This window comes from Nomascus leucogenys, chromosome 18 (genome assembly GCF_006542625.1).
Source record: "Nomascus leucogenys isolate Asia chromosome 18, Asia_NLE_v1, whole genome shotgun sequence".
Classification (NCBI taxonomy): Eukaryota; Metazoa; Chordata; class Mammalia; order Primates; family Hylobatidae; genus Nomascus; species Nomascus leucogenys.
This window is the reverse complement of record NC_044398.1, coordinates 83209137-83221288: the sequence shown is the minus strand read 5'-3', so window position 1 is coordinate 83221288 and position 12152 is coordinate 83209137. Positions and strand designations below refer to the sequence as shown.

At 36.0% G+C, this 12152-nt stretch overlaps 1 protein-coding gene across 2 annotated transcripts in view; it reads left to right on the top strand.

Annotated features, from left to right (window-relative positions):
* FAM169A (family with sequence similarity 169 member A) overlaps window positions 1-12152 on the top strand; it is an 89192-nt gene that overhangs the window by 29593 nt on the left and 47447 nt on the right. For both annotated transcript variants that reach the window (XM_030798552.1, XM_030798553.1), the window contains exon 5: window positions 2402-2573. In XM_030798552.1, the coding sequence (XP_030654412.1) occupies window positions 2402-2573 (172 nt within the window). The remainder of the gene's footprint in view (window positions 1-2401; window positions 2574-12152) is intronic.

Here is a 12152-nt window from a genome sequence, read left to right as displayed (position 1 = left end):
GACTCTTTCAGCCTTAGTTACCTTAGGGACAACATTCCCTCTTTTTTTTTTTTTTTTTTTCCCTCACACGGGCTTACTGATGCCCAGGCTGGAGTGCAGTGGCGTGATCTTGGCTCACTGCAACCTCCGCCTCCCGGGTTCGAGCAATTCTCCTGCCTTAGCCTCCCGAGTAGCTGGGACTACAGGCATGTGCCACCTTGCCCAGCTAATTTTTGTATTTTCAGTAGAGATGCGGTTTCACCATGTTGGCCAGGCTGGTTTCGAACTCCTGACCACAAGTGATGCATCCGCCTTGGCCTCCCACAATGCTGAGATTACAGGTGTGAGCCACCACTCCTGGCCTACGTTCCCTCTTAAATAGAGAAATCAGTGAAGGGGGACTGCTATTCTAGTCAAATCCTGGCCAGTAAGGAAAAATTGGTTGGTAAAGTACAAAAGGGTGTAACCATTTTTGTACTTAACAAACACTTGACTTGGAGCAAGTTGACTTTATTTTTATAAACCTCTCTGTACCTGGAACCTGATGCTCAATTATATGGAAGGGAGGTCCTCAACTGTATGCTGCAAAACTTTGTCCATTGTGTCTTTCATTTTGTCAGTGACTTAGAGGCATGCTTATCAATTCTGCATGTCACAGTGCTGAATGGAGGAGCTAATCTGTGAAGGGCAGAATTAAAAAACAAAGAGAAAGATCTAACATAATAAAATTAAATAGAAACGTAATACCTATAGGTTCAAAAAATTAACTGTACACCATGAACACCAAACCGAAACAACAGTACATATGAAAAAGTACTGGGCTTTAGTTAATTAGCAGTAAAATCCAGATAAGCAAAAAAGCTAATAAAAACTTTGTTTATATAGAAAAGCCCCATTGTCTCAGCAGCACCTTCAAAATATCTTCATGAAATCCACGTCCCAAACATGAAGAGAGATGTTACGGATCTGGAGCAATTTCAAGAGAGAGGACTGAAATGGCAAGAGTACCCCAAATTGTGTTAGATTAGCCTTTTCCTTCATTTATAACCATGTTTAACGTGGCTGTGAAATTTAGGGGAACATCATGGCTCTATCTTCAAATATTTATAGGCTATATGGCTGCAGCATATCAAAATATAGTCTTCGAGAAATAGATTTCAGCTCTGAATAAGGAAGAATTGTTGTTGGTCAGAACTGTGGGTTCAAGGAAGGAATGGGTTGCCTTGGAAGCTATTGCTAGTCAGCTGCTATTTCCTGTGTTTGGTATGTGAGATCCCCTGCCAGGGGTATTTTTGAGAGTAGTATATGTATATGGTCAATCTTTTCTCTATCCACTAAACTAATTAGAGCCTGAACTTGTTTTAAGAGACCTGGGGGAAAATAGGCTTATGTACAGATTTTTTTTTTTTTTTTTTGAGACACAGTCTCACTCTGTCACCAGGCTGGAGTGCAGTGGTGCAGTCACAACTCAGTGCAACCTCAACCTCTTGCACTCAAGTGATCTTCCCTCTTTAGCTTCCTGGGTAGCTGGGACTACAGATGTGCTCAGCCATACCCGGCTAATGTTCGTATTTTTTGTAGAGACAGGTGGGTTTTGCCATGTTGCTCAGGCTGGTCTCAAACTCCTGAGCTCAAGTGATCCACCCACCTCAGCTTCCCAAAGTGCTAGGATTACAGGCATAAGTCCCCCTACTGGCCTGTGTATGAGGAACACCTCACTATTTGATATCAGAAGGTTCTGAGTGTTGGTGGGGTCCCTGTGACCATGTAGCCCTGTGTGTAGGAAGTGAGGCTCTGTTTCTGTTCTATTACTGCCCTAAGTATGTTTTTATTAGACTTCTTTGGTGTCCCTGTCTTTGTTGACAGCAAAGATAGGGCTATTAAATGAACATTTTACCAGGAAAAGATGAGACACATTTCTTTTCCAAGAGCATAATTATGGCTTCCCTCACCAAATGATGTAATTGTTCTTAAAGTGTTCAGGGGATAACACTAAGCTGCCCTTTTTTTTTTTTTTTTTTTTAATGTGGAGACTAAAAAGCAGTTGAAGTAGCTTACCATAGTGAGGGCTGTGATTAGGGTTGGTAAGACCCTGTATCTGGGCAGCTGGAAGCAGAAAGAAGATGACGAGTGCTGAAAGACATGCTAGGGATTGGTACATTGGGGACCTGTTTTGCCCGATTTAGAATTTTGTTGAAAGGCAGTATTCTCTGCATAATATGTGTGTGTGGAAATGGATTGTAATCTATGTGAATGATTAGTCTCATCTCTGTGGTAATAAAATGTTTTGCAAATTGTTTTGAATGCATTTGAAGTGCTTTGAATTCCAGTATGAGGTATGGGAGCAGGGAGCAAAGTAAATAGCATCTTGTGATTGATGCATATTATAACTGCTGTGCCTGGTGTTTGACTCTCTTTGTAGGTGAGCACTCTTGGGGAGAGAGTGGTTCTGTATGTTCTGAATCGAATTATTTATAGAAAACAGGAAATGGAGAGAAATGAGATCCCATTCCTGTGTCATAGCAGTACTGATTATGCTAAGATTCTGTGGAAGAAAGGAGAGGCCATTGGGTTTTATTCAGTTAAGCCTACAGGTGAGTCTTTAAAAGTTATTTAAACTGTGTATTATGGAAATCTCCATTTTAGACCCCTCCAACTGTATCAATATCTCTGTTAAATTAATCTCTAGCATGCAAATTGAGGTGATTTTAATTAGTATTTCTTGGGAGTACTTTGATTCTACCATCCTATGACAGGATTGTTGGGAAAGTGTTTTGAAAAAACAAAATAAAAATAAACATTTTGTTTTTGATCCCGAAGAAGATTTCTCCACATATATGGAGACACAGTTGTACGTTGGACCTCATATTTGTCTATCTTCTTGCCCTCACATTTCCGAAAGTTGTTGTTTACTTTGATTCCTGTTGCTGTTACTGTTACAGGTTCCTTCTAAAACCCCAGTCTACCTGTGGCCCAAATGCATAGCCTGTTTATGCATAGCACACCTCATTCAGCCTGACATATGAAAGAGCAACTTGGCTAATTACCAAGAAAAACAAAATGCTTTAATATATTTAGTAAATACAAACAGCTTTGAAATTGTTACTCTAAAGTTTGGGTTTCTGATCATAAGAGCCAACTATACCCTATCCTTAAAAAATAGTGCAACCTCATACCTGCTTTACCTGTACTCCCATTCATTCAGCTCCCTAGAGCAGCTGGAGCCAGGAAGCTCTAACCTACTTACTCTGTGTGCACATACAACCCACACCTTGTTACCATCAAAGAACAAAGTCTGCCTTGTTTTGTACCTTGACCAAAAGACCTTTCACAGAGAATACACTTAGTTTCTTTTTATTTCCATTTCAGATTTTCCAAACTTAGTTCTTCTGGTCACATCCAGTCTAAAGATCCTACCAAATTCACTGCTGATCTAATGAACAGTTGTGACTGATACCTTGATCCCATAATTAGTACACATTTGTGAAGAGAATTAGTGCGTATAGTCCATAAAAGGAAGGTCATTTTTTCCCAAGAATAAAAAACTGATGTGCAGTTTAAAATGGTTTTTCTTTAGGTAAATACTTTGGGTGCCCTTTATTTTCTCTGTTCTTGCATAAATTTGAAATAGAACCAGTAACTTCTGTAACTTTAGAAAAATACTGATTATACATGAGGAGAAAGAGTGTTCAATGGAAATTTAGTGTGCTTTGCAGAAAAGACATCACTTTGTTTTTAAATGTTTGGAGTTGGGGTGTGAATTAATTGCTTTGTGCTTTATTTTATATGAGGCAATTCCTGTGGGAATTGGAGGCTTTTTGTTTCTAATACTGCCTCCAGGGGAGTTTCTTACCTGATGGACATTTGGAGCACAACTAGTTTATACTTTTGTATTGAGGGCCTCTTTCTATGAAAGACACACAAGTAAAAGGCACAGCCTTCCTATTTAGTATTTCTGATCAGTATTTAACTGCAGGAGTGTGCTCTTCTTATTATGCATGTTGAGGCTCCTTCTCCTCTGGCACCTGGCCTCTATTTCTGCTTGTTCTGGTAGTTAACTATTTTATAGCATCGAGTTTCCAGGTGCTACTGTATCTGCCACTTTTGGTACCTTCCATATATCTCTAATTGTCTTACATCTTTACTATTTTAGTTCTTTCCCCGTTGTACCAGATAACAATGGAGTTAAGTGGGCTTATACTAGCCTTTGAATCAGTAGCCATTTAATTCAGGCTGAAAGTGTTTTTTCTACAAAGGAAACCTAAACATAATTTAAATATTTTAGAGAAATTGTCCAGAACAAATACTAAACACCTTGTGATGGAAGTATTTCTGATATGTGTGTGTGTGTATATATATATGTTATATTTATATATATAAAGTATATAAACATACAAAGTATGTATTTATATAAACATATTTCATATATACTGATATATATGTAATATTTTTTCTACACCAGTAGCAAAAAGATAAAGTCTTTATTAAGAAGATTTGTAGTTGAATGAAAGTCTTGTGAAATAATTTATTATTTATGATTTTTAAAATAGCAAATAAGTTTATGGGGCTATTAGGACATAGAATAGCCTTGATAGAAAAAGGGGACTTTGTTTATGAGGTCAAATTGTATTACAGTACAATGAAATTCAAGAAACTGTATAAATTCTTCTTTGCCTGAAATAGATCACTGTGAGAGACTTAACAGTTTGTTTGTTTTTTGGGTTAGGGAGATAGTTTTCTTATAAAGATATTTGTGTTTTTTTTTGTTGTTTTTTCTACTGTTATTTTAATGTAGTGAGCTCATTCTTTTAAGGTATATTTCATTTTTTCTCATTATTTATATGATGTTTTATATTTTCAAACAATTCTCCAAAAGCACCAAATGTTTCAAACCTAGTCTTTCAAATGAAGTAAAAAAAAATTTTAAATTAGTGTTTATTTTGCAGTTGAAGGAAAGCTTCAGAAAATAGTTGCTTGTGATTCCTGAATTTATCTTAATTTATTGGTAAAATAAGTTTTTACTTCTTTGACCAACAGTTGTTTACTTAATGTAATTGATTCTTTCATCAAATATTTTTGAAAAAGAACATAGAGTGAGACTGAAGATATTGTCGCTGCTTTCAAGTCATGGTTAATTCTTGAGATCTGTCCGTATCTCAATGTTTTTGGTTATGATGACTGGTTCAAATCTGTGCTTAAGCTCTAGGGAGGAAGCAGAACAAAGAAGCAAAATGATTTATAACTTAACATACACCACACTCCTCACAAGTCGAGGACAGTGAAAGGATTCATAAGAAATTTGAAAATACACAGATTGAGTATCTCTAATCTGAAAATTTGAAATCCAAAATGCTCCAAATTTTGAAACATTTTGAGCGCCAACAAGACCCTCAAAGGAAATGCTTGTTGGGGCATTTCAGATTTTGGATGTTTGGATTAGGGTTGCCCAACAAGTAAGGAAAATGCAGATATTCCAAAATTCCCCCCAAAATCTGAAATCCAGTCACTTCTGGTTCTCAGCATTTTGGGTAAGGGTTATTCAATCTGTACCTTAGTTACTCTCTATTCTTTTTCTTTTGCATACCACAAGACTGCTGATAAGTTTGAGTTTGAAGAAATTATTAATGAAATAATTGGGACAGCTTTTTCAGACAAGTCAATCTATTCTTTAGAAACTTCGCTATTTAGTCTACTGTACAACGCAGAAATTATCTTAAGACAAAATCAAATATTAGTATCAAAGAGATTTTGGGTTTTGTTATAGTGTTGCCATTAACTTATAAGTTGTGTAGCAGTCTTTTTTGGCTTTTACTTTTCTCCTTTAAATAAGGGAATTAGGCTTGACCACAGATGATCATTGAGACTTCTTTTGGCTCTAAAGTTTTCTGAATTCTGTGCTTAGAAGTGGGGACTATCTGTGGGCAGAAATCCTTGGTCTCAGGGCTGGCTTTCAAAACAAAAGTTGAATTTAAGAGAAAGGTAGTTAAGTTGAAAGACTATGATAGGTAGTAAAGGAAGATTTATTTCTTGGAGTCTTGAGAAGAGAAGGTTCAATAAGAGTAAATGCAGGTAGTGTTTTGTCATCAAAGCCCCATGTATGACCCTGTGACATTATGCTATACAGGAATAAAGATTATTTCTAAATAGGCAAAATTATGAAAATGCAAAACTCTTCAGCTACTCATTTATATATTAATATTTTGGGTCAAATGCTTTTATGATTTATTCTTAGTAGGTTAATTTTCAGACATTATAGTTTCAAGTTTGGGCATTATCTTGTTGTTATTCCTTACATACAGACTCTAAAAATTATGTATTCCCTGTTAAAAAAAAAATAGATATGTGATATATGGTCATGGTGACAGGTACATGGTCTATAGTGAACTGGGATATATGCAGTTTTTTTGAATAACATTTCTAAGGCTAGGAATTATTTAATGATAGTTCCTAATAATAAACACCTGTTGCATTGTATTTCTCATAATCTCCTCTGTCTATTGGCACCTTCCCCACAATCCACTGGGATAGTTAGTATTTTTTTCTGTAGTTGTCATTATTGCTTAGTGGGATTAGAGCACATCTTCACAGGATCCATAGTTAACAGTCCCTCTACTTATCAAGTTTGGTTTTCATTATCCTTGTCAGTTTTTTAGACTTGTAGCAACAGATCATGACTAGTAATAAAAGGTATTTATTGAGCACATCATGTTAGACATTGAAGAGTTGTAGTTTACTTCTCTCTTTTCTTATATTATAGGTAGTTTTTTAGTAATCTGTAATCTTAAAGTCAAGTTGCAAGTTCCCCATCATCAAGGGCTTCTCTTTCCTCTCTTTTTATGTTGTTCTGTGAGGGGGATTCTTATCTAGGTAAATTGAATTATTTAATTTTTCTAATATTGTGCTGTTTACTTTTTCCTAATGACCATTAGATTAACAAAGTTGATACAGTAATTACTTCTGGTAGAACATTCAAAATGCTACCACCTTAGGGAATAAATCATTAAGTGATCTGTATTTTATTCTCCATATTTCTTTTTTTTTTGAGATGGAATCTCACTCTGTCACCAGGCTGGCTGGAGTACAGTGGTGCGATCTCGGCTAACTTCAACCTCTGCCTCCTGGGTTCAAGCGATTCTCTTGCCTCAGCCTTCTGAGTAGCTGGGGTTACAGGCATGTGCCATTACACCCGGCTGATTTTGTATTTTTCATAGAGATGGGGTTTCACCATGTTGGTCAAGCTGGTCTCGATCTCCTGACCTCAGATGATCCGCCTGCCTTGGGCTCCCAAAGTGCTGGGATTATAGGCGTGAGTCACCACACCTGCTGGGCTTCTTTTAGAGGGTCATTTAATTATTTTTTTGAGCCAGTGTCTTGCTCTGTTGCCCAGGCTGGAGTGCACAATCATGGCTCACTACAACCTCAACCTCCTAGGTTCAGTTGATCCACCTGCCTCAGCCTCTCAAGTATTTTAGTTTTCTATTTAAGGAAGGAAATCTTGCTATTACTTTTCTTTGTACCTGTGTTTATATAACTTAATTCATAAAACACGGGCTTAGCCACAAATAGAGATTAGATCTGTGTCATAGGAAAATGACAAATTATTGCCTATCTTGGACCTGCGTGGTGCCTTGCATTCACAAGAAACCATAGATGCTAAATCCACAAATACCTTCGTCTTATGGCATGGCACTAAAGACTTAAAGGAAAGCACTTGATGAAAGATAATAGAAAATGTTCATGGTTGCAAAATCAGATATTTTATAGTCTTTCCGTATAAGTACTTCATGTGTAACAAAAACTTAGCTGCAAAAATAGTTTATAAAAGGATGAAAACTGCAGAGAAAGCCTTTTTATGACACAGAAGACAGCGTAAAAGAAGAAAAAATTGTGCTATATTGAGTTTTACAATAATTGCTATACTAAGTGTTATGTAATATTTTTAGTTTATTCAGGACACCATTCAGAATTCATTGACCTCAGGCATGGAAGTTTGTATTCTAAATCTGTATAAGTCATACATGTACGCTTGCAAACTTTTCTCAGAATTTTATAGTGAAAATTTGGATGGTATGTTGAGGAGTTTACATTGCTAGTGGTAGGCAGGGTATGGCTATAGTGCTAATGCTTTGGTTAAAGAGGGTGGGTTGAACACGTGCCTCAGCCTCTACTGCCTTGCAACACCACCAGAATGACACCAAAGACATTTTTAAACAGCATAAATCCCACATGACGAAGTGAATAACAGGGGAGTGTAACAGCAATAAAACTTTATAATCTGGGAAAAGGGTAGATTATGTGGTAACTGAATCCTAAGATGCCATTGCCCAAGGCAGGAAGCACCACATTTATATTTTAGGACCTTCAAAAGGTTCAGTCATTATAACACTAGCTACTTCTGGGAGGTGGAGCTTTAGAAAAGGATTGGCTGAAAGTTCCTTCCCTAATGCAGCACGGCTGGACAGTTGCCCCAGCCTTGCTCTGGGAAAAGACATGCTCCTGGGGGCACATGAAGACTTTCAGGTATGGTGGCAACATTTGTGTTAGGGAATAAATTATCTTCCTTCTCCCATTTTACAAAATGAAGGTATATCTTTCATCTAACCTTTATCTTGCTAACCTGGAGTTGTAAAAAGGTCTGGAAGTCCCACTTTAAAAGAAGAAAAAAGAAGGCAGGGAGAGTGCTCTAAATAGTTTTGTAGTAGTGTAAAAGTGACTGGATATAATTAGATGATATTCTTTTGTAAGTCAGGTGGTTTCTATTTCTTTGTTTTCAACAAAAATGAAAGAGGATTTAATTGAGTTGTGTTTAATAATGCCAGATTATTAAAGATAATTTTTTTTATAATAGATCACTGTGTGATATGTGGCACATAACTAAGGACACTTACATTGCTATAACGAAGGGTTTTCTGGTTCCTTCTTATTTGAACAAGGTTCTTAGCACTTATATCTATAAAAATAAAAAAATAGGAATAGGATTAATGAACTCTGTCTCATTCTGGTAGTAAGTAATTCATGAACTCATAAACCAATTAAAAAATGATACACTCCAGGCCAGGAGTGGTGGCTCACATCTGTAATTCCAGCACTTTGGGAGGCCAAGGCGGGCAGATCACCCGAGGTCAGGAGTTCAAGATGAGCCTAGACAACATGGTGAAACTCCGTCTCTACAAAAAAAAATACAAAAATTAGCCAGGCATGATGGTGGGTGCCTGTAATTCCAGCTACTCAGGAGGCTGAGGTGGGAGAATCGCTTGAACCCGGGAGGTGGAGGTTGCAGTGAACCAAGATTTCTCCATTGCACTCCAGCCTGGGTGACAGAGTGAGACTCCATCTCAGAAAAAAAAAAAAAAAAAAAGATAAGCTCCATCTGTTTCATTAACAGGTGTATTTAAAATAATATTTTGGTTTTTTTCACTTAGTAATTAGTTTTCCTGATGTATTTGTGTTTTGATTTGTTATATATTAATATAATAATTATAATTCCAAATTTCTTTTGGATCAATACTTAGAACATTAGGATCACAAGATATTTTTAGAATTTATATTTATATACAGATATATTCTTGTAGACAAAAATGATTGGATAATCAATAAACTTCCATGCATAAAAATATTACATCAGGATAACATTCTGTGGAATAAATACCATAGAAATATTAGTGCAAGAAGAAGGAACAGTGTAAAACTGTGTTAAGGAATAGTTTGTTCAATGGATGGTAGCAGTTATCACATTGATTGTAGTTTCTAGAGTCCATTTGATACATATAAAGGAAGGATGTAATCGTTTTGTTTTTCTTTAAGTCAATGTTATTTATTAACTGCAAAGGGAAAAATGGTAAATTTACACAGAGAAACCTGGCAGGTACCGTGTTAACCAATAGATTATGGTTAACATCACTAGTAATAAGACATATCAACATCATGTACCCCATGATATATGATGTACTGAGAAGGACACAGTGTCATTCTGTAGCATTTTTGCCCAAAATTTATGATCTCAGTTCATTCATGAGAAAACATCAGACAAAGCCAAATTAGGAGAGTTATTCTATAAAGTAACTGACAGTCTCCCATAGTGTCAAGGTTATGAGTGACAAGGGGAGATGGAGGAATTATCAAAGACCAGAGTTTAGGGAGATATTAAACTAAATGCAGGAAGGAATTCTGGATTGGATTCTGAAACAGAAAAGAACATTAGTGGAATAATGTGTGAAATTTGAATAAAGTCTGTAGTTTAGCTAACAGTATTATAGCAGTGTTAATTTCCTGGTTTTGATAATAGTATTCTGGCTCCGTAGGATGTTAACGTTAGGGTGAAGGGTATATGGGAGCTCTTTGTAATGTTTTTGCAATTTTTCTGTGAGTCTACAATTATTTTTAAAATAGTTTTTTAAATCAACAATATGTCAGAAATCACATCTTCTGTAATTACTGATTGAGACTTAGATGAAAATTTTGAGATATCACAAGGATGTGTGAATATATGGTATTTCAAAATTATTTTAATGGCTACATGAGCAAAAATGTCTCTTTTGAGGAGTTTGACTAGGCCAAAAGAAAAAAGAAACTAAAAATACCAGTATAAATGGTTCCCCTAGGAAAGGCTCCAGCCATATCATCCTGCTGTGAGGTCCATTGCCAGCAAGCCCCACTGTACACACAGAGCTTCTAATTAGCTTTTTAATATCTCATTCTTAATTATGAACAGATAGTCATAGGTAAGGAAGGCCACTGATGTGAAAAATGGTGATTAAAGCAAAAGAGAATAAAAGAGATCTGGAGGAGAAGACAATGCAAAAAATGTGGCCCTTAAAATTTTTGGAAAAGTTAATCATATAAGAACAAGAATGTTCATAGAGCTCTTAGAAACTAAAGAAAATCCAATACAAGGAAGATAGAGTTGAGGAGGCTGATCAGAAAGGAGTGCAGAAACAACAAAAAACAAACCTAAATGATGGTAAATAGGAAGAGATGATAAAATTAGAGGGATTATTTAAATAATACATGTTTCAGGAGGAGAGAACAAATTGGAGGAGAAAAAATCACCAATAAAATAATTCATGAACATTTCTCAGAACTGTAGAACACACATTTCCAGATTAAAAGGGCCTATTGAGCATCCATCACAATGAATTAAGATACACTCATACCAAGATTATTGTGAAATTTCAGAGCATCTGGAATAGAGAAAAGATTTTGAAAGCCTCCATAAAGTGAGAGAATGATTTAGACAAAAGATCAAGAATCAAAACGTTACTAGAGTTCTCAACAGCAACATGAATACTAGAAGTGGAATAATGCCTTTAAGATACCAAGGGTAAAGCGATTTCCAATGTATTCTGTGCCCCATCAAATTAATAAAGAGTGAGAGTAAAAGAAGGAAATTTCTAGATTGTCAGTCTTAATTTATCTTTTATATACCCCTTTTCTGGAAGTGAGTAGAGTTTGTGCTCTCCTAAGATAAAATCAAGAAGGAAAGATGGGATCAGGAAACTAAGCGAGAAAAGAAAGGAGATCCAACATCACATCTATGTCAGTTGTGGAGCTGCTCTTTGTTAAAACCACTAGCTTTATGTGGCCGTTTAAGTTAAATTTTAAAATTCAGTTTCTCAGTCATGCTAGCCACATTTTAAGAGCTCAATGGCCACATGTGACTAGTGGCTACTCCATTGGACAGAGTAGATACAGAACTTTTCCATCATTGCAGAATGATCTTTTGGACATTTCTTTTTCTAAAGATGGACTGATCTAGATTGGAGCAGATCACAAAGCTCTGGGACATTGATTTAAGAAGGTAGAGTTAATGGAATACCTGATGTGTTTGAACTTATTGGGATAAGATTTACACAGTTACTGGAGACTTTGGAGGATAAGAGAGATAGTAATAAATAGTATTAAGGGAAATAAAGTGCAAGAATAAAGATAAAAATAAACATTCATGGTATACTATATGGCTCAGTTGTCGAAAGCATTTATATAGTCATAATGTAAATACTGAAAATTGATCTAACAAATTACAAATTACTATTTAGGGGTGTTGGGCTTTTTTGTATGGGAAGTGTGTTTATGTTGGAGTTGAGATTGGGGTGTGTGAATGTATCTAAGAGCTAAATTCTCACCTTCCAAGTTCTAGCTATCTGGCCTAAAATGGAAAAACCAAGAAATAGAAA